The sequence below is a fragment of the Neurospora hispaniola genome (assembly GCF_033458365.1).
Source record: "Neurospora hispaniola strain FGSC 10403 chromosome Unknown B0T23scaffold_5, whole genome shotgun sequence".
Classification (NCBI taxonomy): Eukaryota; Fungi; Ascomycota; class Sordariomycetes; order Sordariales; family Sordariaceae; genus Neurospora; species Neurospora hispaniola.
This window is the reverse complement of record NW_026944410.1, coordinates 1165134-1192662: the sequence shown is the minus strand read 5'-3', so window position 1 is coordinate 1192662 and position 27529 is coordinate 1165134. Positions and strand designations below refer to the sequence as shown.

Sequence of the window (27529 nt, the reverse complement as noted above, 5' to 3'; positions counted from 1 at the left end):
CGTCCTAATATCCACCACCTCCGTCTTCTCTCCACTACCCCATCCCATCCTCCCGTCCGTTACTCTACTTCCCCGCCTCCGCCCGCTTCCTTCGTAGTCTTCCTAGCCTCGTGGTTCCTTAAAACCGGTATAATTTCCTCCCCGTCCTTCCAATCTATACGCCAACCCGACTAATATTGTTCGTAAGATTCCTTGCCTATACCATACCTTGGATTTGGCTACTTACCTAAAGACCGGCGGCAAGCCTACCTCTATTAACGCCTTCCGTACGGTTATCGTTGGTAAGGTTTGTTATATTTTGGCGTCCGGTAGGTTCTTTATCCTCTTATTCCTTTCTTCGTTATTATCTAATTCCCGTATTATAATTTCCGGCGCTCAGAATGTAACTTATATCTATACCGCTAATAAATATATATTGGACGTCCCCGCTAATCTTTACAACGCCCGTAATACTGTTAAGGCAGTAGTTACTACTATATTATTGGGTAGTTAGCCTAATTTTAATTAAAGATTCGAATCCTTCGTTTGCGCTACTAATAGTTTTACTGATCGTATATATATACGCCTAGAGTATAATAACCTCCCTATTAATATTCGTACTCTTCTCCGCCCCTTTATTCTAATATTACTAACCTCCTACTAAAGGGTTATTATAATTTAATTATAAAGAATATTTATTATAACCGTACCCCTTCCCTCTCTAGCGGCGGCGCTATAAACCCGGTCCGGATTATCTCCGATTCTAACGGCGGTACTATTATTCTTATATATATTATATCCGGTAGTAGCGTTATTACTACTCCTATTTGTATAATTTCCGGTATTAATAGTAATAGTTCTACTCCTAATAGTCCGATAGCCGTTAATACCCCTAATCGTTATACCCTAAACGAAAATTAGGTTTAATAGCGTTATAAAGTTACTATAAATTAAATTCGTATAATAATACTATTCGAATAGTTCTTTAAATATAATTAAAGACTTTATTAAATAGTACTTCGGTTTTTATTATAATTATAATTTAAATGATATTTATAATTAGTATAATTATCCCCTCCTTATCCTTATATTTTATTATTCTAATATTACTAATATTTTATTCCCTTCTTAAGAGTATTTTACAAATTCCTTACGCTACTCCTCTCCTAATTTAATTATTGGACGGTATTCTTTTAACCTTCCTAATTTTAATATTTAAGAAAGAATCCTCTTAATTTTAATTCTGTTGTTTAAATATTCTTAGAATTCTTCTTTTATTAATAGTTAATTTTTAGAGTCCAATTACAAAAGAATATCCGTATTGAAGTAATTTAGAATTATATAGGTAAAGGTTTCTTTTTCGAGCCCGTCCGTATAAATAGGTATTAGGACGTCTAGTACTTTCTTTTAATAGAAGAAAGCCCGAAGGTTAATAATTTCTATTTTAGTTTAAATTAAGAAGGAATTCTTCATTTTAATTGGTAAGTATAATTTATTATTTTCGTCCTCCAGCGTCCGTTGCCTCCCTTTCATTTTTTTTATATTAATTATATATTATTAGATAATTTTTTTACTAAATTTAGGAGTAAGGTCGGCGATAGTAAATTTATACTATTAATTTAATTTAGTTACTACTATCGCTAAGTAGTAGTTATAGTATAATATTTACTTTCGATTCGTTATATCTTTTAATTATTTTTCTCGGTCGGCGGTTATTAGTTCCGGGATTTATAATAATAGCGGTTAAATCTCTAATTCTAAGGGGGCACCGGCTACTATTACTAACAACTTCTCTATTAATACCTATACTTCGGCCTACTAAATCTTAACTATACTACTTTCTAATTTATTAGTAAATAGCCGACTTTTGATCTATTAGGTTTAAATATAATCAATAACCTAAATTATAATCCTTTAAACGAATTTAATTTAATCCGTTCCAACAAACCTCTTTTCGAAGGTTTAAACCCTTTTATTAAAGTAGAAGTTGAGTAGTAAATAAAAGGTTTTTATTTTTAAATTCTATATTAGTATAGTTTTATACACTTTAATAATAACTTTTAAGTATTTAATTTAATACTTCGTTAACCCAATTACTATCCTTCGTAATTTTCTATAAATTTTAATTAGTTAATAGATTACTAAGGTCCTATATATAATAGTACTATAAATATATTTAATATATATTTCCCTCGTTTAAATAAAGGAGTAACTTTATATCCTTACTATTAATTTTATAAATATATTCGTTTAGGTCTTCATTTTTTATTTTACTATTTCCGTATAAATTCTATAATGAAATTTATAATTTAATTAAACCCTTAGGAATTTTATCAATTCTATCGGTTAAAGTATTATATCCCTGAATTAGAGAGTTTCCGTCCCTAGTACTTTTATTTATATAAAATGTACTAGTTCTATTTTATTTATTTCAAATTCTATATTTCTTACTCTTACCTATTCCAAATATATCCCTTATATTACTTATAAGGTCCGGTAATTCTCTTTTATAGTACGTACTATTGTAACAATATTAATATTATTTATAAAGCCGATTATAATTATATTCGGGATTATAATTAATCTTTTATATAATAGAGTAATAAAGAGAATAAATAGAATAGGAAAGAGGGGGGAGTTTTAAAGTATATTTATAATAATAGTATAAGGGTAGAATATTTTATTATTGAAGAAGAGGGAATTTTTTTTACTAGCGATAAAATTAATTACCTATTTAATAATCTATATTAGGAGCTATATTTTCTATAGGGTATATAGTAGGTATTTATAATTAATTCTATTGAATGCTCCCTTTAAATCGAGGAGTATAAAGGACGTTACGGCCTTAAACTTCTAAATTGTATATATTGTATTAGTAATTACCCGGATTATAAATTCTATTAAATAGCCTACTTAATTACTTATTTAGTCCTCTAATAGGAAATGAAACTCCTTAATTATTTATATTAATGTTTTAATTATAAATATTTTAAAAATTTTTCCAATATTATTAAGTAATAATATAAACTTATATATACCTACTAGCCTTTATTAGACGGCGCTTTTTCCGGGTTTTTTAAAAATAATTACTTTTATATTCTTAAACTACTATTGGAAATACTTAAATCGGAGGTTAGTGGATATAAAATATATTATAATTTATTAAAATAGTTATTTATATAATTTTGAAAACCTATTTAAATATTAATTAATTCTAGGGGCTTTATTAAATACTATCCGGGAAAATACATCCTAGATATCCTCCTCGGTAATTAATTTACTAATAATTATTAGGTTAGTACCTTCTAATAATTTAAGTTAATTTAATTTAATAAATAATTTATAAGAACGTTTGCTTTCAAGAAAGAATAACTGGAAAAAATTTTAGTTTTACTACTATAGTCTTCGATTTTTATTACCCTTTTATGAATTTAAAGGATTAATAATTTAGGTGGATTTATTAATTAATAAATTTAAGTTCGGGCCTACCTCTTTAATAATTAAAATTAATTCGGGTTTTTTAAAGCTTCTATAATACCCTTATACTACGTAGCCCGTTATACTTTTACTATTATCTTCTTCTTCTTTATTATAATTTTAATAAAATCCTTTTAATTTAATATTATCCAGTATTCGAATTATATTTAATATATCTGCTATACTTCCTTTATTACTATTTTATATCCTAATATTTACTAATTTACTCTTTTCCCTCGACCTTTCTTCTAATATAAGACGAATTCCTCTATAATATTTGTAAATTCCCTATCGAGCCTACAAAAAGCGAATTCAATAGTTTCTATTATATTAATCCTTTTTAGAACTAAAATTTATTTCTCCGCCGCCTCTTTTACTTTTACTATATTTATAAAATTCTAATTATATTCTTCTTTTTTTTTACTTTTCTATTCCTTTTTTCTAATTAAATTCAAATTTCCTAAAAGTAATAATCCGAACCGGTTTATTTATACTATTACATTCCCTAATATTCGGCTTCGACCCCGGGTAATAATTATATATAATTAATTATCCTATTCCTTTCTTTTTATATTATATTTCCGAATTTTATTAATTCGCTATAGGGGGTAAATAAATTAAATTTTTAATATTATACCTACGTAAAGAAGTAAATAGCCTCTAAACTAATTCTATTCTTTAAATTTTAATTAAAATAAGAGAAGTTAAAACCCCTAATTATAATTTAATTTCCTACTAGGAAATTAATTTCGAAGAATTTAAAAAGTAGTAATTTTTATTAGTATTTTAATATTCTTTACGTTAGAATAAGGGAATAAATGAAATAGAGGGTCGTTAAGTCCCTCTAATTTTTAAATATTATTACAATTTAATTCTTCCTAAATTAGAAATTTAAGTCTTTTAAATCCTACTTTTTATTTATATATATTACTACCCTTCCCCCCTCTAAATAATTAACCCCAAAATACTTCCCGCTTTTTAGATAATAAATATCCCTATTTAAATTCTTACCCGACTCTTAAATTACTATAATATTATAAATTTCCTCTTACTCGAATAGAAATTTCCCTCTCTTATATAATTTCCCTACATTCTAATATAGTATTTTTAATTAAATTATTAATTACTCTAAAATAAGGTTCCTTTTAATTTCGTAACGGAGGATAAAAGTATTATTTCCCTAAGGGGGGCTATAGCTATATAAGAATTATTACTACTATACATCCAATTCCCCCCTATATTTTATAAATATAGGTAATAAATATTAATTAAATTTTATAGGGTTAAAGGTTTTAATTAGGAAATTTAACCGACGATTTTCCTCGGCCATCCTCTTTTTACACCTCCTACGAATTATTTCTTTAAAGTAATAATAATATAAGAGTTAGGGGGGGTATCCGGTAGGACGCCCTTATTTATAAATTCTATTATTAGTTTTAATACCTTCCTAATAGGATTTTTATAGGGGGTAAATACTTACGGCCTTTTAATATACGCAATAGACCCCTTCATAATAACCTTTTAAAGAATAGGGTATTCTTTATAATTATATGTGAAATATCCCTTCTTCCTATACGGTTTATAATAAACGAATAATTAATCTTTATTAAATAGGTAATTTATTTTACTAAAGCAATTTCCTTTATATTTAACCTCCGCAGAGCCGTGGCGGCCTCGACAAAGGCACGCACCAGAGGAGTAAGCTCAGCGTCCGGGTACTCCTCGGTCCTCTTCTACGATTAGTACTTGCGGTAGGGAGTAAAGGGACGGACTACCTTACGGATTAGAAACAAAGACACCGCGGTAATAGTACGGATACTTATAGGGATCCTAGAAATACTGAGCCTAATCGAAAGTAGTTTTGAAGGTAGCTATGTCCTAGTAAATTAAAGGGAGGGTACGCTAGAGCCTACAGGTACAAACCTTATACTATTTGTAGTTCGTAGGAATCCGGAAGTACCTTATAGCGGTACCTTTCTTCTCTAACATTTCCTTCGATAAATACTTCCGAACTTTCTTAAAGGTAACGGGCTTAACGGGGGTATCGTCGTACAGCGAATTAACGGGGCCGATATTAAGAAATACTATATTTGAAATAGTGCCGCCCTCCGAATTATTAGGAGAAACCGTAACTTTCGTAGCCTTAACCGCCTTTAAAATAAGTATTTTCTTAATAGCGCCGTTAAGTTTCTTATACGGTATTATAAAGTAGTAATAATATTAATTCGGGTTAGGTACGGGCGAATAGCGGCGGTGGATTCGATTAGGATATAGATATTATACGGCGAAGGCGGTAATATAATATAAAGAAGAAAAAAAGGAAGGAAGGAGAGAGCCGGGTTGAAATTTCCTTTATAAAAATATTTAAACGGCCCGGAATAATATAATTAAGGAAAAATAGAATAAAAGACTATTAACCGTAGAAAGGTTACGGTAGGAAGATAAAGGAAGGACGGCTACAGGCCGGAGCTAGGTCGGCCACGTATATAATATAAATTTATAGCCTCGGTTATAATAGTAAGGTTATACCGAGAGGAAGGAAATTGGGAAGGCACGGAGCTAATACGGCGCTATTGCAATAGCAAAGCGGAGGGTTTTTACCCGGCTATTACGGTACGGTTTTTCCTACCGACTACGAGCGAAGCAGTACCGTATGCCTACTGGGCGGACTATATATATAATTAGCGTGTATAAGACTAATAATAATATATTTAACCTCGCTATATTAAGTATAAATATTTTCCTAACTATAGAACTTTATTATTAAAGCGTACTTCAACTGTTTAGAGGTGGATGGCATTCACTGCCTCAGAGGGGCTTATAGTTCATTCATAACCCGCATCCACCGAACGGACTGTTGAGGGACGGTTCGTCTACAGCCAACTTTCTTTGTTGAAGTTTCTCGTGCTTTTATTGGTTAAATACGTGGTACGGCCCTATAACTAGTTAAGGCGTCTTGCTAAGCCCGTTTCTAATTGGTCAACTTGCGTACAGTATCTCTCACGTAGGCCGCTAGAATGCACTAGGTTTTTCCCTTTCTAATATGTACATCTGGTATACGGCTGGCAGATTGGTCTAGTAAGCGATTGGCAGCCTAGATTGGGTAGTTTGGTACTTGTATTGGCTAGCCGTTTATGTTACAATCCTCCCTCCCGCTATTCAACTTCGATTTTTAACCTTCTATTTAATACTAATATTAATACTATTACTATAATTCAATTTTAATATCTAGTTTACTGTTAGATAAGTTATTGTAACGGTTGCAAATGCCTATTATTAGAAGGTAGTAGTTTTCCTATTCCGGTAAGCGATTGGTAGGCGGTAAGCGATCGACTGGTAAGGTAGTTAGCGTTGGGTATAAGAATTTCGCCTCCCCCTAGTTTTAAATTTTAAATTCTCTTTTCTATTTATTACTAACCTAAAATTCTACCCTTGTAGGTATTATACTAAATTCGATAGTAGATGTAGATCCTGACTTTCCAAGTTAGTACCTCGCTTTAAGCTCGTGGTATTGGCCTTTATAAGATTATTAAGGCTAATAATAAATTAAGTACTCTAGAATTAGTTGAGGTTTATATTTGTGACGAAATAAATTATTGTATTTTTAAATTCTAGAGCGACTTTAAATTCTAGAGTGACTAGATTGTCTCGGCACGCGCATGGACTGCTGGATAGACTATTTTACTAATTACTAATTTACAATTCTACCTTTGAAATAGGCATTGGGCAGACTATCCTATTGATTACTAACCCAAATTCTACCTTCGAAAGAAAGGTAATGAAAACCTACGATTGGGTATTACCCTGAATTTGATAGTAGACGTGGACCCCGATTTTTCAGATTCCGTTTATCTAGTGAAGTTAATTTTCCCTTTCTTATTTATTTATTTATTGTTATTTATATATTATCGTAGGTGCGGAGGATTTCCTTTTCTCTAGGGTTTCCTTTTCTCTAGGGGTTTCCTTTTTTTTAGGGGTTTCTTTTTCGTTAATCTCTATCTATTTATTCTGGGGGCTTGTATGTCTTTCCTTTCGTTGTTATTATAGATATACGTATTAGATATTGTAAGATATATTATTAATATAAATCCGATGTTGAGTTTGTTAATAAGCGAAATCCTATTAAATTTGTACAAAATTGTAAAGAATGCCGTCTTATAATAAGTAGGCGGAGGTAAGTTTCTATTAAATTATCTATTATTATCCCTAACGTTCCCTTTGCTAGCTAACTGGTATTGTCCGTTTAATGGTAAATCTTTTAAAATGTGTAAATTCTATAAGGAACCTAATATATTGTATTATTTTACTACCTACGGGTAAATAGGATGCTTAGTAATAGGTAATACTATAATCCGAGTTGCGGGGGGTTGTAGGTGCGATTTAGGTAATATTGGTTGGTTGGCCTATTGAATAATTAATATTATTAATAGGCTATATGGCGTAAAAGAAATGCTGTTAAGAGATCTCTTTTCGGGATACTATGGTTCGTTTAAAGACTTTAATTTTAGTTTTAACTTTAATTTTAGCTTCGAGGCCCTTTTTTACTAAGACTTTTATTGCTTCGACTATTCTAATTATACCCTTAGTTCTGTTAAGCTGTTGCTCCAATTTTAAGTTAGTAATTCCAATCCGCTAGGATAGTTACTTGTAAAGAAGAATTTAATAAGTTTCTAGAGCGGGAGTTATAGTTATTTCTGCTTATGGTACTACCGATGGTACTACCGATAGTACTATTAATAGCACCGCCTATGCTAATACTGTGGTAAAGACCTCTAGTACTACCGGCCCTGGCCCCGGCACCGGTATTAGTATTGGTACTAGCCTAGTTAGTACAATAATTTCGAAGAATTATTAACGTTAATGGATAGCTTTAAGATCGAGATTATATTATACGTTTAATTACTCCTTTCTTTCCTGTAGGTAAGAATTTATAAGTATGTTTAAAATGATATACTTTAAATTATAGACTTGGTTAATTATACTTTGTATAGGATTCTCCTAATATTGCCGTAGCCTATTGTTAGATTAATTAGATTCGGTGTGATTATTGTTGTTGTTACTATAACGGTCAATTAGTTTTAGTTACTCCTTCCTTCGGTAGTTAGAGATGATGTAATGCTAGTATTTATAATAGGGATGATAATTAGAATGATAATTAAGAAGATGATTGTAGTATGAATGATAATTAAGAAGACGATATGAATAATAATTTGGATGATAATATGAATGGGGATAATAGGGAAGATTATAATCTTAATGTTAGTTAAAATCCTAACCTAAATTTAAATTCAAATTTAGACTTAGAGAACGACTATTTCTTTTATTTACTATATAATATTACCCGGGCTATAGTAGATAGGTATATTGAGTTTGGCTTTTATAGATATTGTTGGTTAGGTATACTATATAGTAATATTAACTTTGAGAATAAGTTTTATATATGTTACCGAAGGGTATTTATAAGGGGGTTATTTTTTAATATTGATGATAATAAAGAGAAGGAATATTGTGACTTGTATCGTCGTAATCCCTCTCTACCTTTGGATAATTGTGGACTGCTACTACCCTATTTTTTAATATAATATTGGGTATGTTATGGTCCTACTTAATGAAATATTTATCCCGACTTTGAATAATCTGTACTACCTTCTCTATTATTACTTTGATAATTTCTTAGATTTGCTGGTATCGAATTTGAATGGGACCCGCTATATTAAGGATTTAAAGATTTTTTAGTTAGAGTTATTCTTAATGTCGATTTTAATATGATTAAGGTATTCGAGGAAGTTTAAAGATAGGATATTATGGAGTATTGCCTATAGTGTAACGAGCGGTGGTTTGAAATGTATATGGCTAATGGTTATTGCCGGTAGTGTTATGCCTGTGATAATAGAAGAGTATCCGGTGATCCTTATTATTTTAATACCGATAATTATTTGGATTTCGGGATTGTTCTTATTGAATTATTAGAGTTGAATTAAATTGAGGAATAATTTATTGTCCGGGTATATATATTTGTTGATGTTTGGGTTGTTAAAGGATTCTAGTATAAATATTTAGGCTATATTATTAATTTTTTACGGGATATTAGTTATATTTATTATTAGTTGCCCCTATTTCCCTGCGATTTCGATATTGTAATCCTTCGGCCTTATAGACCTAGGGATGAACTTTGTGCTGCCCGACGAGTTAGGTAGGCTATGATAGTTAATGTTAATAATATTTGTGTTTGGTTTTATTTCCTTAGGGAAAATTACTTTGGGTATCGAGATATTGAGATTGTTGAGGGCTGTTTTAATAAATTTGAACGGCTTCCTAATGGTAATGTATATAATAATTTAGTTATTTATGATATTAACCCTGATGATTTCCCGGATGACGAGGATTTTAATTTAAATGGCGATAATGAGGATGAAGAAGAAGATAAGGACGATGCTTTTAAATTAGAAGTTGCTGCCCTTCCTAACTTTATAGTTAATTAAGTAGATATAGAATAATTTCGTTAAATATTAGGGGGATATCCTATTTTAATTGCTACTCAAAATCTAGCTAATGTTTAAAACTTAATTAATATATTAGTCTAACCCGCTCCCGGGTAATATTTTCCAATTTAACCTTTTATTAAACCTAGTCCTTTATGTAATACCCCTATAAGAGAATAGGATAGAATTCAACCTATTCTATTATAGGTATTTCTAATATTCTATCCCTGAGGGTAAGCCGATTTTATTGAACTTCGAATCTGTTTGATTGAATATAATGATTATATTTAATATGTATTTAAATAGTATAATAGCTGATTTGTTCGATACTACCGGTTTCCTTTTATTATTTTCAATATTATAATATATTAATAAATTAATTTAAGAAGTTAGTTTTTTGTACGGTCTAGTTGTAGTAGTATAAATAATGAGGGTCTGGCTAGTATTGAAGTATTAAAGGAAGTAGTTGAATTTAATATTCCGGAAGTTTAATGGCTTCTCTATTCGGTCGTTCGATTTATTAATACGATACGCAGTATACGATTATATTGAATATGGAAAAGTTGTAAATTTTATACTTATATTGAGGTATTGGGTATGCTAGTTATATTTATAACGTTTAGTACGGCTGATATATATTGGGAAAGCTTTACTTATTATATATTTAACTATGAAGAGTAGAAAATTATTTCGGCCGATAGTTAGAAACGAATTATAAGGAAGAATTTTAAAGAAAACCTTTATATTGCTATATATTACTTCGAGAGACGTTTTGAATTATTTCGACAATATATTTTGCTTCTAAAGTTTAAGATTTAAGATTGGTGGTGTTGTATTGAGTTTTAGGTACGAAGAAGCGGTTATAATTATAGTGTTTATTGGGTCCCCTATATTGAAGTACCCGAATTAGCTGATAAGAATATTCGCCGGGAATTTGTAAAACTCTGGAGTTATTATGTTACTACTATTAACCTAAAATTAGAAAGAATTGGTTAGTAAGGTGAAGGGGATTCTCTATTTGTTATTATTAGTAATAATGAAGGCGAATTCCTTCCTACCTTCGATTTTCTATCCCGAATAGTTGACTGTATGCAGTGCTATAGCCGGTATATAAATGATTATTATTTTCGAATTAAACGATTTAATTAGGGTACTCTTTAGTTTAATAATTGTATTCTTAAGATTTATCGTTTCTACTTTCTAAAAAATCATTATCCTGATCTATATTTTATATAAAATTTTAACCTAAAGTATTAGTTATATAATGGGGAAAGAAATAATAATTATATGAACAATTATAACCGGATAGTTACTATTGGATGGTATATAAATACGGATCTATAGCCTTATACTAGTTATAACGCTATTATTAATTATATCGCTAAATATTATTTAAAAGTAGAAAAGCAATTTAGACTTTTCAAAGAGATTACTTAATAGATTGTACCTTATATTGCTTCTAATAATTATATTGTTTCTTTTGCTATAAAAATAATGAATTAATTTATTATTAAACGAGATTAGTCTGTTTAAGAAATTAGTTATTTACTATTTGGCTTACTTCTAGAATAGAGTATTTGAATTATTATTAATATAGATTACCGTAATTTAAATAGATTTCTTGGACTGGGAATGCTTATTAGATAAGGTTAGTAAATCTAGATTTGTATTTAGTATATTAAGTATTTATTTCGCCCCAATAACTTCGAGAATATTAATTATTTTGAGTAGCTAATTCGGTTCGATATTGCTAATAATTAATGTTTTAGAGGCCGGGCTAAGAAGAAGGTATTAAATTACTACCTAATTTATAAATTTGAGGATGATAATTAAAACGAAGATTGGTGTAAAGTTAAATTAATATTATATTATCCCTATCGTACTTATATTGAATTGTTTGGTATTATAAACCGGGATGGAGTTCGGGAAGAGTTAGAGATTTATTCTAATATACATTTAATTTGTATAGAGGTTTATATTAGGGATTTGGATCACCCTTATAATTACTACGGTAGTATACCTAATGGCGAACCTGATGACGATTTTGAACCCCCTGCCGAATAGGAAAGGTAGAGAGAGTTATGGCAAGTTTTAGTTAGAGATCTTCCTTATTATTAATGAGTTGAAGATAACGGCGACTTTGGTATATTCGGTCATTATAATTAAAATATTTTATATAATTGGTATAATTATTTAGGTTATTAAGATTTGCTAGAGTTGCGATGGGATTATTAGAAGAATATAAAAGTTAATAATTTATAGTTAGTAGCCGATATTCCTACTCTTGTATCGCAGGCTATTTAAAATTTCAATGCGGAATAAAAGGTTATTTTTGACTAGTTTGTTCGTTATTATTAGTCTATTTTTAATTATAATAATAATATTTAGTAGTATTTATAAATCCTACTTTTACTTTTATAGGTTAATAGTTACAGAAGTATTAGAAAGTCTTTTCTTATTAAGGTATTATTATTCAAATTCGAATAGATAGTTATAGTATATAATAAGACTTTACTAATTGTTAAATATGCTCCAACGGGGGTAGTAGCTAATAGTATTAATAGTTAAACTTTGTATTTTTTGTTTAAATTCCCTATTACTCCTAAGAATATTAATTAAAACGATTTTGAGGTAGCTATTGTAGTATTGGAAAGTATTGATCTAACCTAATTTTAATGTTAATTATGGCTGTATTATTACTTTATTATTAATAAAAAGTTTATGTTAGGACTTCGAACTCTCAATTTTATTAATTAAAGACTATATTAGGCCTTCCCTAAATCTTAGAACCAATTATTCGGTAGTAGAAGTATTCTTCTACTTAGTAATTTTTATTAATTACCCCTAGTTAGATAGAAATTGTTATTTTATGATTAGTAAATTTTACCTACTATTGAGGCTATCGGTCGTATATATTACTATACCTTTAATAAGATTATTGAATTATAGTAAATTATATGGCAATAGGGTAATGATTAAATTGGATTTAGGGCGCCGTTCGAAGGATTACGAAGTAATTAGTTTATTCGATAATATTGGGAATTACTTTATTCTCGAATATAGTTAAGGCTACTACTAAATGAGTAAATTAAATTTGTTAATGCTTTACGTATTTACCCTAAGCGTAAAGACGTTGTAGTGTATAATATTTAGTATATGGAAGTATTGAATCAATTATATTTTATTTTCCCTATTGAATACGCTGGCCTTAGTACTAAAGATGTGGATCCTACTAATGTTAATAATCTATAATTCGAGCTCCTATTGATAATAGGTAGTAGGGTTATACTTATTAAGAATCTTTGGACTAAGGTTAGCTTAATTAACGGTGCTTTAGGTACTATTTTCAATATTGTATAGGATTCTAACCTTCCTAATTAAGATGTTATTAACGAATAATACCCTTACGGTAATCTATTTATTATACTCGTTAAATTTGATCGGTATATTAGGCTTTCTTGCTTCCTTAATTAAGAAGACCAAAATCGTTTCTGCAATATCGTTCCTATCTTCTAAATTAAGCGAAAATTTAAGTCTCACCGAAATACCTAGTATACGAGAATATAATTTCCTTTAGTTATTATATATACTATTATAGTATATAAAGCATAAGGTTCTACCCTTAATATAGCTATATTAGATATTTTAAAGAGGGACTTTCAAGTTGGACTTACATATGTGGCGTGTAGTAGAGTCAAGACTTTACAAGGCCTTATATTTGATACTCCTTTCGATTTGAGCGCTCTACGCATAATATTTAACTATATATTTGTTATGAAAGCAATTAATAAAGTAAGGAGATTACTAGAGAAATTTCTAGTCTTAAGTATTTAAATACTAAGATTCCGGGCATCCGGTATTACTACTTCCAATTCAACCTTAGATAAATATAATATAAATAATATTTTCAAGCGTACTTTCTATTGACTATATTTATAGTTACTCCTTCTATTTCATTTTATATCTAATATTTAAATTCTTTCTCTTTCTCTCCTTCCTCTCCCTTTCCCTTTCCTTCTCCCTCTTTCTTTTATATTCGAATTTTTATTACTTTTATTAGTTATTAATTATTAATTATTAATTATCAACTATTAACTATTAACCCCTAGCGCTACTATATTAATTATATTTAAAAACAATAATTTCGAATTCGAGCAGTGCTTTAATAATATATTAAAAGAAGAAGAGGAGCGTTGTAACTTGCTTACTATTAAGCGCCAATGTACCACTACTAGAGGTTAGGTTAGTACCAAAACGGTATTACTAGCCAAAAATAACCTTCTTCATAAAAAGAAGAAAATTACGGTTGCCCCTAACCTTTATTTTCCTATCCATTCAAAGTAGTACGTTACCTTTATTATTAATTATAATTTAGATTATTCTAACTTAGAATTTAGGTAGCTAATTCTTACTATTAGTTTAGAGATATAACGAGAAAAAAAAAAAAAAAAAAAAAAAAAAGAAAGGAGTTTAGCTTGACTTATTCCGCGTACCCTAGTCGAATACCTTATGGTATACCCTTTTTTAGAGCAACCGTTAATAGTACCGAGAGATAGTACGTTTTACGGCGGTCTTACATCTCCTGTTTCCCCGGAAACGGCCTATATATAGTTAATACTAGAAGATTGGAAGATGAGAAGGATTTGAGAGAGGTTAGTAGTATAATAACTGAGCGTTTAAAGAAGAAATAAGGCACAAGCAGGGAATTAAACGTACGAACTCTCTAGACTTATACTAGTAGTAGTTACGGGCGTCCCCTTAACCGCTATACTACGGGCGTCCCTATAGTACTCCCGGTAGGGTTAGTGATAGTAAGGTAGTTAGAAGTTGATTATATTGCTTAATTGGAGCGTTTTAAGTATATTTGCTAAGTCTAGTTGGGTTTATAGGCAAAATAATAGAAAGATTCGCGGAAGGGGTTAGATCTAGTAATGTTTTGGTTAGTATTGTGCCCCTAAGTGCGAATTCGAATTGCCAAGAGCCTTCCCGTACTTTCCGTCTTGGCATCTCTTGGCATATGGATTCTACTGGCTTACGTAATGTGGATCTAAAGCACGCTTCAATATACACCGGGCATTACTTGAGCTGAGGATCCAGCATCGCACCGGTGTCTGAGAACTATTTTATATTCAATTCCCTAATATTTATAGTATTATTAGACGTTATTTAAGGTTTAGAATAGTTCGTACGGATATATACTACTATTCTAGAGAGAAAGATTATTTTAAAGGAAGTATACCATTAATATAATAGCGATTTCTATAAGGAATAGACCTTTATTCTCTCCGTCCCTTTTCTTCTATAGCCGAATTCTAATAATAATTACCTTCGTATTTCCTTCCTTCGCTCTTTTTATTAGGGTTTCTATTATAATATGATTGTTGATATTAATTTAGGGTATACCTCGGACTAGTACGCCTACAATATTTATAAGAATAAAGGTATTTAGACTAAAGATTTCTTTAGCGTATATTTAATTTTATTAGTATTAATTATATATAGATTTATTAAATATAATTATATAGTCTCTAACTATTAATATTCTAATAACTATACGGATTATTAAATTAAGTTCCTTCTTATGTAAATTTATAATTAGGGTTGTTTTTGTATTTTTATTCGAGCGGTTTATAAATTCGGTAGTAATTATTATTCCTTTAATTATAAATTACGATTCGAAGTTAGAAGGGGTAGATTTTTTAATAATAATAGTAGGTAGTGATTAGAGGGTAGTACTAATTTTACTTAGGACGGCTTTTATTATAATATTAATTTAATATTTTAGTACTTTTTAAACGCTTTTTTTAATCTCCTTTAGAATATCCTTTTTTAGGTTATTAAAATCCTTTTTAGTAATAAATTAATCAGTTCTAACTTTATTAACCTTAAATCACAAAGACCCATTTTTCTTAATACGTACCTTTATAAATTCGAAAAATAATTCTTAAACCTAACGTTAATCCTCGGTCGAAATAATATTATAATTTACAAATTTATTTATTTTAATAATAGATATTTTTAGTATTTTATTATCTTTTGCCGTTTTTTCCGAAGTCTTCGTAGTAAATACGGCTTCAGGGTCGTTATATATTGAGATTTCCGCGAGCGGGTTGTAGACGCTATCTTTAAACTTACGAATACCGCTATCGATAATTATTAGTAACGATAATATAACGCTATTATTACGCTTATTGCAGGATATTGTAAGGGATATAAACGACCCTCCTAAATCGATTGCCGTTGTTAGTTTCCGTTTTGGAGCACTCCTCGACTAGAAATCGGCGTTTCCGGTTTTGGCGTCGTTTTGAGTAGGTTAATTATTCTATAGTCTTTTGAATATATCCTTAAATAGGGCTTAATTATTACCCTATTATTAAATAATTTATTATAGTTTAATAGTTTTATTAAAGGTATAGTAATAATTATAATTACCAGCTTTAATTATTAATAAGATTATTTAATTATAAAAAAAGGGAACGCCGATTTCTGGTCGAGGAGTGCTCCAAAGCGAAAATTAATAACGGCAATCGATTTAGGAGGGTCGTTTATATCCTTTATAATATCCTACAACGAATATAGTTATAGCGTTACATCGTCGTTACCGATAATTATCGATAGCAGTACTTATAAGTTCAAAATAGTATTTATAACCCGTTTATGGAAATTTTAATTTATAACGACCTTAAAATTATATTTACTGCGAAGATTTTAGAAAAAACGGGAGGAAATAATAAAAGATTAAAGATATTTATTATTAAAGTGAATAAATTTGCGGACTATAATACTATTTTAACCGAGGACCGATGCTAAGTTCGAAAATTACTTTTCAAATTCGCGAAGGTACGTATTGAAAAAAGTAGGTCCCCGCGACCTAAGGCTAATAAGGTTGGAACCAACTAATTTATTACTAAAAAGGATTTTGATAACTTGAAGAAGGATGTTCTGAAGGAAATTAAAAAAGGTATTTAAAAAGTACCGAAGTATTAGACCAATATTATAGCGAAAGTTATTCCGAACAAAATTAATACTACCCTCTAATAACTACCTACTATTATTATTAAAAAATTTACCCCTTCTAACTTCGAATCGTAATTTATAATTAAAGGAGTAACGATTGCCGCTATTATAGGGCGAGCCTGTGACTGTTATCTGGTCGCGGCATTACTACGGTTATAGTTGCTGGTTGATGCGCGTTCTCTAATTGGTTGACCTATTTAGCCTTACTACTACTACAACGGCTACTAGGTCTACGCGGGCCCCCTAATTAGCTATATACTCCCGGAGGCTCCGGTTACGTATACCAAAAATATAGTTCATCCTCGCCTATATAGAATGAACCGCTACGCACAAATTCTATAGTTTCCCTTCTTCCTTATACAATTACACAAATTATATTCTACTCCATACGTTTAATATCGCCTTACCCCGTAATAATTAATTACACCTTACTATTATACTACGAACGTACTTTACTATAAGAAGGAAGTACGTATTTTAATACTATTTTACAACGCTATTAATCGCTAAAAACCCTACAACCTACTAAATTCAGTAGAGCCTATAATTCTTAATAATAATATTATTATTACCGAGGAAAATACCTTCCTAGAAGTATTAAATAAGGATATCGACGTTCTAAATACTCCTTAAAATAATAAACCTAAGAATTCTAATCCGCCGATAAATAAAAATGTTTATTTAATTGTATTAGAAAGCGTACTATATAATTATACTATTGAATATTTTATTAATATTATTATAAAAGATAAGTCCAAACCCCTCCAAACCCTTAGAAAATCCCTTATTAATACTACTATCCTAATAGATAATAGTACCTTCCTTTCCGTTATTTCCTTAATTATTTAAATAGTTTAAATACTTAACCTTTTTAACAATAATTTTGCGAACTAACTTATAGAATTCGAAAGTTTACTCTATATAAAAAGAATTAAGAATAAAGAGGTTAAGATAAACCTCGATAACGGTTTAGTAGAATTGAATATTATCATAGCTAATTAAAGTATAAATAACAATAAAAATAGCCGTACTAGTGGAGGATTAAGCGTAGGAAGCGGAAGCTCTTTAAGAAATAATTCGGGGATTACCTATATAATTAGTACTACTAAGGCTCCTTTTAAAATTGCAATTGTCTTTAAGAAAACGCTATTCTCTGACTTAAACCTATTCATAACTCATTAAAAGAACCCTATTCTACGTAATAAAGCGTATATTATTTAAAAAAGTGAGATCAGTCACAGGCATTGCTGCCATGTTCCTGTATATAGATGGGTGCTGCACTGCAGTAGTGCAGCCAGCTTACAGCTGTCTGGGTGCAGTACAGCAGTTACGTGCAGCCACGTGCACACGTGCTGTGGTCCGTGTACCGGGCCCCCACAGCGTGCCCTACATAGTTCTCGTGCGCGCACAGGATTCTCTTCCTGTCCTTCGTACAACAATCAAAGTCTTAGCTTAGTGCTTGCTCGCGCCCCGTGACAGATCTTTATAGTATAGGAGCTAGACTACTTCCACTTCCCTAACGAATATACTAAAATCCTCTTTACTAATTATTTATTAAACTTTAAAGTAATTGTCACCCTTAAGAAGGATTTAATAACTATTTTACTCGAACCTAACGTATTTAATAAGTAAAAATAGTAAATTAGTAGAGAATTTATTAAGTTCCTAGACTCTTACTATAATAATATTAACCTAAAATTCGATACTACGTAGTACTTTAACGAATTTAAATAGGGTAATAAATATTTTACTAATTTTAAAACAAAGTTCGTTAAAACGGCTGATTATTACTAATTCAATAAAACTATAAAGATTTATTACTTCCAGAATAAAATCTCCACCAAACTCCGTACAATAATTTCTAGTTAATGTTAATACCTAGGAAATAACGATTTCGCAGGATAATTATCTTTCTATAAGGATTTAGTATATTATTTAAAGGACGACGAATATTGTATTAAAGTCAATTAGTTATAGATTAGTAGATTTAGTGGGAATAATAATAATAATAATTCTACTAGAGGAAGAAATAATTCTAAAGATCGTACTATTAATTAGGACGGTAATACTATAGACCTCAATGTAATTTATATATCCTAGGCCATTTATTTTAACGTTATTAATTAACGAATAAAGGAAAGCCTTTATAAAAAATACGGCTAGGATAGCCATATTATATATAACTATAAGAATAGCATCGATTATAGTAGCAAACCCCCGCAATTTACCGGCCTTCGCAAAAATTGTAATTACCGAGGCTATAGAGGCTATAACGGCCGCGGAGGGCGCAATTCCTACTCTAAGGCTAGCCGACCCTCCCCCGGCTAGTAAAGTTATAATAATACTAACCTCCGTACTATAAGCGCTAAAGGAGGCGAAGGTAATAAGGATAAATATAACGTATTAGATGCTAATAGTTAGGGAAATAATTAAACTCTATAAATAATCGCCTATAAAAGTAATGAAATCCTATATAAGAGAAGCCCCGGGGTAGTACCGAAATACTAAAGACGGTCGTTATTAACTTACTAAATAATTTTACTTAAATTTTAATACTCTTTTTTTTTATTTCCTATTTAGATTGTATGAAATATTATATAATATATTCGTAAATAATAACTATTCAACCCTTACTTTCCTAAATTATACTTTCGTAAAATGAAATAGCCTCGCTACTTTTAAATTCGTTCGGCCCAAAAAATTTATATTAACTAATAGTATTATAAAAGGCTTTATTACTAAAGGGTTAACTACGAACCCCCTTATTAGGCATTATATAAAAAACATTACCTTCCTAGTACATAACCTCTCCCTAATTCACCCGGTAATTTTAAACCTACTTTAATTAAAATACTATAAATCGTTTATTTTATATACTACTCGTCAGGTTTACAAAATCGACCGTCAGACTAGTGGGCGAGCCACTAGTCAGGGACATTAATTCGTATATGGACATTGATTCGTACCGGATCCTTATATCGAGAAGGTATATGGTGTGCATGCATTGGGCATTCAATTAGGAGGGATGAAATACAGTTAAACCATGTACACATGTAGGAAGACCAGCTGATCGGTTTAGTGTGGAGGACCTTAGCGCTAAGGGCTTTTACTAGCTAGTGAAAGTCACTCGCGCGGTACGAATCAATGTCCATATACGAATCAATGTCCCTAACTAGTGGCTCGCCCACTAGTCTGACGGTCGATTTTGTAGACCTGACGAGTAATAGAAAAATTACGTTCTCTAATAAATATAACGTTAAATACTTCCCTACTAACCTACCGGCTACTCTAAAAATCATACTAAGTATTAACTACTACTCCTTCCTTCCCTAATATTACTATACCAATAATCTGCAAAATAATATAGTAAATAATAATAGCCTTACTTTCTTAAAACTTCAAACGAAAATAAATCATTATATTATAAGGACGAAGACCTCTCCTTTAACCTTTAATTTCCGAAAATAATTACCATCGAAGAGTATTTTGGGCGCCATATTATTTAATTTAATTTCGAAGCCCCTAAATAACCTATTACAACCTATTATCTAAATCTAATTCCAATAGGCTACTCCCCCTATAAATCCCCCAAAACCTTAGACGGAAATAGTCAATTATATTAAAAAGACGTATAAAACTCCTATTAATATTGTTATCGGGGCCGGGAAGCTCGAATAATATTAGGAGCCCGATTAATAACCTAATAGAATTATAAAAGGTATAAAAGGCCGATCGGGAGGAACCTAAAATAATAAGGCCGAGGTTATAATATATAGGACGCCCTATCATAAATCCAGTAAAACTATTAGGCTAATAGAGCCGGATAAGAAATATATAATTATCGCCGCCGCGCCTTATTATAGGCCCAATAAGGCCGCCGAACCCGGGAAGTCTAATTAAAAGAATATAATAAGCTTCTCGCCCTCGACTAGAACTAGGAACTATATAACCCGACCGGCCACCGATACTAAAAAAATAATGATAGTATTTTCCGGCCGCCTAGGAAGAACGAAAAACCCTTTACCGGCCCTCCGAACGCTACTCTCTTACAAAGTATAATAATCGGTAATAGGTTTTTCATAGATAGCCGCCTTACCATCCGAAAATAATAACCCTATTAACCTTCTACTACCCAAATTAAAACTATAGTACGAGGGCGGTTCCCTATTTATAAACATAATTACTAAAATCCGTCCGTCGGCTAATATAGGGTAGGTCAACCCTACGAATATCGCAAATATTAACACCGCAATATTTAATTAACTATATAAACGAAAGAATTTACAGCTATACCTTACAAACTATATAGAGCTCGAGAAGCTTGTAACCCTCTACGAAAGTAGGCCGGCTAATAATTTTATAAAATATATAATAAAGGGTATTTACGCTAGGCAAGGATAATAATATAAAATTAAATTCCTCGAATGCCTCTATAGGTTTATTAATACTTATATAAGAAATATAAAGCCCGACGAACTACGAACTATAATTGTAGCTACTATTATAATTCTCTTAAAACGTTTAAACGAGAATATAACGGTCTACGAAACTATCCTAATTAAAATTATTAAGAAGGACGTATAAAAGTTCTATAAAAAAGCGGACTATCCGGCTAAAATTAACGAGGAAATTAAGGCTAAACTCCTATAAAAATACTAAAATAGGATCAAAGCTTTCCATAACCGGAACGTTAAGGAACTTCCCCCTTCACACGCTTATAACTATAAAATCAAATTTGCTTTAAAAAAACGGCCCCCCAATACTTATTACTAAATGATATCCCTAATAAAAACTTTTATTATTAAAAAATAAACTAATAACCAATTTTGGAAGGGGTTTATCCGGCCCTCCCAATTAGTAGTAACCTCGCTGTTATTACTAATTAAGAAGCTAGGAGGCGGAATCCGCATTTATATTAATTACCGTAATATTCATAATGTAATTTTAAAAATTTATTACCCCTTCCCGTTTATTAAAGAGATATTAAATATAATTTATTGTGCTAAAATCTTTATGAAGTTCAATATTATTTTAGTATTTAACCGTATCCGTATCCAAAAGGGCTACGAATAATTTACTGCTTTTATTATAAAGTTCGGTCTTTATAAATCCTTTATTTTACTTTTCAATTTCTAGGACGCCCTAGGAACTTTCTAGAGTTATATCAATAATATATTATATAATATTTTAAATATTTATACTACCACCTACCTTAATAATATTTTAATATATTCTAAAAATGAAATTAAGTATATAATATATATAAATAAGGTATTTAGGCGTATAATCGACGCAAACCTTTAGTTGAATATCGATAAGTGTAAATTCCATATAAAATATACTAAGTACATTAGGCTAATTATTTCGCCGAGCAGTATTAAAATAGACTTAGAGAAAGTAAAGGCCATTACTGAATAAAAAGTATTGTAATTGAAGTGGCAGCTCTAATATTTCTTAGGCTTTATAAATTTCCATAAGCGTTTTATCGACCGTTTCTCTATTATTGTAGCCCCCTTATACAATTTAATTCAAAAATTAGCTATATAGGTTTAGGACGACGCCTAATAAACGGTTTTCGAGGAAATAAAAAAAGTGTTTATTATAGGACCGGTTTTTAAAATTTTCGATTAATTAAAATTAATAATCGTAGAAATAAATACCTTAAATTAGGTATTAAACGGTATACTATTATAATACGATAATAAAGGGGTCTTCTACCTAGTGGCCTACTTTTCCTGAAAGTATTCCGTAGTTGAATATAATTATAGTATTTATAATAAAGAACTATTAATTATTATTAAAGTATTCGAAGAGTAATCCCCGGAGCTCCAAAGCGCCTAAAATAATTTTAAAATTTTAATAGATTATCAGAATTTATAAACTTTTATAACGAATAAAAAACTTACGCCCTAATATATACGTTAATTGTACTTCCTTTCCCAATTTAATTTCACTATTAAATATCGACCGAACACCCTCAAAATATAGTCCGATATATTCAATTATAAACCGGAAAATATACTTAGTAATATAAATAATAACTAATTATTAATTAGGAATAAAACCCTCCTCGACCCGTCCGTATTTATAAATTATATCGCTTTTTACGAATTTAACGCCGAAGAAATATCCTCCGATAAATTAGTCAAAGCTAATTACTACGGCTCCGTATTTTATTAGAATATTATCGCTGCTATTAACGACCTAGACCGCTATAAGTAGCCCAAAACTATTTAATATAAAATAAAAAAAAATAATATTCGCTAAATACTATATCATTAAAGGACGAATATACAAATACTCGACAATCATCCTAGACCCCTCTAATACCGTCCTTTAATTATAATTAATCTAATGCTATTACGAATCTACGCTAATAAACTATTAAAGACGAAATAAAACGTACGCAATACTAAATAGGTCCTTTTATTAACCGGGTATAAATAAAGTAATATAACTATATTATAAAGTATACTTATAATATACAAAGACAAAACATTTTTATCTTTCCCTAATAAACCTTTTAAAACCGTTACTAATACCGTTCGTCCTATAGAAGGACATTACTATAAATTATATTACGCTTATAACTCCGTATAAGAGAAGGGGCCGGGAATTTAAATATATTACTATTATTATTAACGAATTAACTAAAATACAGTACTATATCCTAGTAGAAATACTAATAACCGACGAATTTATTAAACATTTTATAAATAAAATCTTTACTCTCTATAGCCTACCTAATACTATTATATCAAATAAAGGTTCCTAATTCGTATTGTAACTCTAAAGAATACTATCTGCGAGGCTAAGTATTGTATTACAACCCTCCTTAATTTTCTATTAATAAACTAACGAGTAAGTAGAACGTATTAATGTAAAAATAGAACGCTACCTTCGTACCTATGTAAATTAGGTTTAAAATAATTAAACTAATTAACTACTTTTTATTAAATTTGTAAATAATAATATAAAGTCGGATTTAATGGGCATATCTCCTTTCTTCGTTAATTATAATTTCTATCTATAAATAAGCGTCAAATTAATACAACTTTACCCCCCTAGACTCTCGGACTTATAATATATAAAATATTTTAAAACTAGCGAAATTACCGAATAGTTTAAGAAAGTCCTTAATAAAATTATAGTAATAGCGAAACGTACGTAAGTATACTACGAGGAAAGTATTAATAATTATTAATTTAATATACCGTAGTATTACCCCGGGAATAAAATACTTTTTAATGCTACAAACCTCACTATCGGCTACCCCTAAGTAAAATTATCGCCTCTATAGGAAGGGCCTTTCGAAATAACTATAACCAATAATTACCGGATTATATTCAACCTATTATTAAATATAGAGTACGGACGTACTTTCTATATTAATATAGTAAAACTATGAATAAAAATAGGTATATTAGGATAAGATAGTATATAAGACGTCCGGGCTAATTAAAGGAGGGTAATAAAGTATATAAATAACGTTGAAAATATTATCGAATAGTCCTTCGAGGGGATTGATACTTATTATTTCGAAAATAATAAATAGGAATACTATATTATTTAAAACAAACCTTACGTACCAATTTAAGAGCCGGTTAGTAACGTAGAATATTATCTTAATATCCTCCGCGAATTTTACGCTAATAACCCAAAATTGTTAATCCCCCTATAATAGTCCGCTGTAAAGAAGAAATACGAATATGCCGCCTATAACTTAAATAAAACCTACGGCAACGTAAGATTAGGACTATTAATAATAGTACTAATTATAAGATAGTCGCCCCGATACGTAGTACTAGTAACGGATACCCTTGAAAAGGTTATAAATTTAATAATAGAGAGCCTCGAATCCCTAAAGGAGGAGGATTAATAATTTTTCTTCTATATATTTCAACGCCCGAGGGTATTTTAAACCCGGAGTAATATTATAAGACTAGCCTATAACTATTATCTAATTGCGGTATTACTACGGCTATAATTGCCAATTAATATACGCTCTCTAATTAACTAACCCGTTCAACTTTACTACCGCTACAGCGGCTACTAAGTCCACGCGGGCCCCCTAATTAGCTACACGCTCCCGGAGGCTCCGGTCATATATACTAAGGATGCGGCTCATCCTCGCCTATATAGAATAAGCCGCCACGCACAAATTCCATAATTTCCCTTCTTCCTTATACAATTACACAAGTTATATTCTACCCCATACATTCAGTATCGCCTTGCCCCGTGACAGCCGCCGAATTTATAAACTACTCAAACGAAAATATAAAGATAACCTTAATTATAAATTTGGGTAAGAAAAAACCCGGTTTAATAATCCGTACAATTATTAGAATATTAATAATTAGAGATTATATCATTATATTTAAGAAATCTATATATAATTAATATTAATAAAACTAAATATAGGGTAAAGAAATTTTTAGTCCGGATATTTTTATTATTATAAGTATTATAGGCGTATTAGTCTAAAGCGTACCCTAGATTAGTATTAATAATTATATAATAGTAGAAATTTCAATAAGAATAGCGGAGGAAGGAAATATAAAGGTAGCTATTATTAAAATTCGGCTATAAAAGAGAATAGAAAAAATAGAAGTTTATTCCTAATAGAAGTTGTTACTACGTTAGCGGTATACTTCCTTTAGGATAACCTTTTCCTTTAAGATAGTAGCGTATATCCGTACGAACTATTTTAATGTGACGGGGTTAGGCGTGCAATGCCAACACCGTTACACCAAGCCTCCACCAAAAGGTAAAAGATGGACGGTAATTCTATCTGGAATAGAATGACGGAATGCACGCATATATACTCAATGTCATAGCTACGGTTACCCTGTGATATTTAAACTTCAAGTAATATTTAATAATATTATAGATATTAGAGAATTAGAAATATAGTAAGGTTCTATCGCTAGGAAGGTATTTACGCCTAATATAACGAAGTTAAATATAGAGGAAATTACTTCGGCGACATAAGTTATTTATTTAACGAAGATTAATTATTTATTTATTATAAATTGTATAGGAAGAAGGGATATTTTGTTTATAATTATAAAAAATATTCTATTTTTTAAAAAAAATATTACAAAGGTATTTATTATATATATTAAAAGGCTATAGGTATTCGCCTCCTGTAAGAACCCTATTTGGAAGATATTAAAATTAATAATAGAATTTATAAACGAAGGTATCTTACTAAATATCCTTCCCAATTCCCGTATTATTACTACTTTAGAGAGATAATTTATAGGAGGTGGAAAGAGAGGATAGTTAAAGAAGATCGTTAATTAAATTTCCTAATTAAAACCTTTAACTTTATAAGGTTTAATTAATATTTATTATTTATATTTGTAAAATATAAGGGGGAATTAAATGTAGAGCGGTAATAATATTTATATAATTATAGCCCCCTCTAGGGAAGTAATATTTTTATCCTTTATTATAAAATTAGAAGGAACCCTATCCTAGAGTAATTAATAGTCCAACTAAAAATATTTTATTAGAATATAGGGAAATTATATAAGGAAGGGAAACTTCTACTTACATAAGAGGAAACCTATAATATTATAGTAATTTAGGAATTGGGTAGGAATTTGAATAGTAATATTTATTATTCGAAAAACGGGAGGTATTTTAGGGTTAATTATTTAGAGGGAAGAAGGGTAGTAATATATATAAATAAAAAATAGGATTTGAAAGATTTAAATTTCTAATTTAGGAAAGACTAGGTTATAGTAATATTTAAAAATTAAAGGAATTCAATAATTATTTATTCTATTTACTCCCCTATTTTGATATAAAGAATGTTAAAATACTAGTACGAATTGCTATTTCTCGAATTCCTTAAAATTAGCCCCCTAGCGGGAAATTAAATTATAATTAGGGATTTTAACCTCTATTATTCCAATTAGAATTTAAAGAATCGGGTTGATTTAGGGGTAATATACTTCCTTATATAGGTATAATATTAGAAATCCAATTTATTTACCCCCTATAGCGAATTAATAAAATTTGGAAATACAATATAAGGAGAAAGGGATGGGATAATTAATTATATATAATTATTACCCGGGGTTGTAGGAGAATATTAGGGAATATAGTAGTACGAATAAACCGGCTTGGATTATTACCTTTAGGAAATTTAAATTTAATTAAGAAAGAGGAATAGAAAAGTAGAAAAAGAAGAAGAATATAATTGGAATTTTATAAATATAGTAAAAGTAAAGGAGGCGGCGGAAGAATGGATTTTAGTTCTAAAAAGGATTAATATAATAGAAAATATTAAATTTATTTTTTGGAAATTTAATAGGGAATTTATAAGTTTTATAGAAGAATTTATTCTATATTAGAAGGAAAATTGAAGGAGAAGAGTAAATTAGTGAATATTAAAATATAAAATAGTAATAAAGGAAGTACGGTAGATTTAGTAAATATAGTTCGGATATCAACTTATATTAAATTAAAGGAATTTTATTGAAGTTATAATAAGGAAAAAGAAAATAATAGCGAAAGTATAGCGGGCTATATAGTGTAAGGGCGTTATAAAGGCTTTAAAGAAC

At 29.9% G+C, this 27529-nt stretch overlaps 1 protein-coding gene across 1 annotated transcript; it reads left to right on the top strand.

Annotated features, from left to right (window-relative positions):
- Positions 1-13550: 13550 nt before the first annotated feature.
- B0T23DRAFT_317932 (uncharacterized protein) lies at positions 13551-13772 on the top strand (the record flags this gene model as incomplete). Its single annotated transcript, XM_062835038.1, has 1 exon — positions 13551-13772. A coding segment is annotated over one exon (222 nt), but the record flags the coding sequence as incomplete, so codon positions are not given.
- Between the last annotated feature and the right edge of the window lie 13757 nt (positions 13773-27529).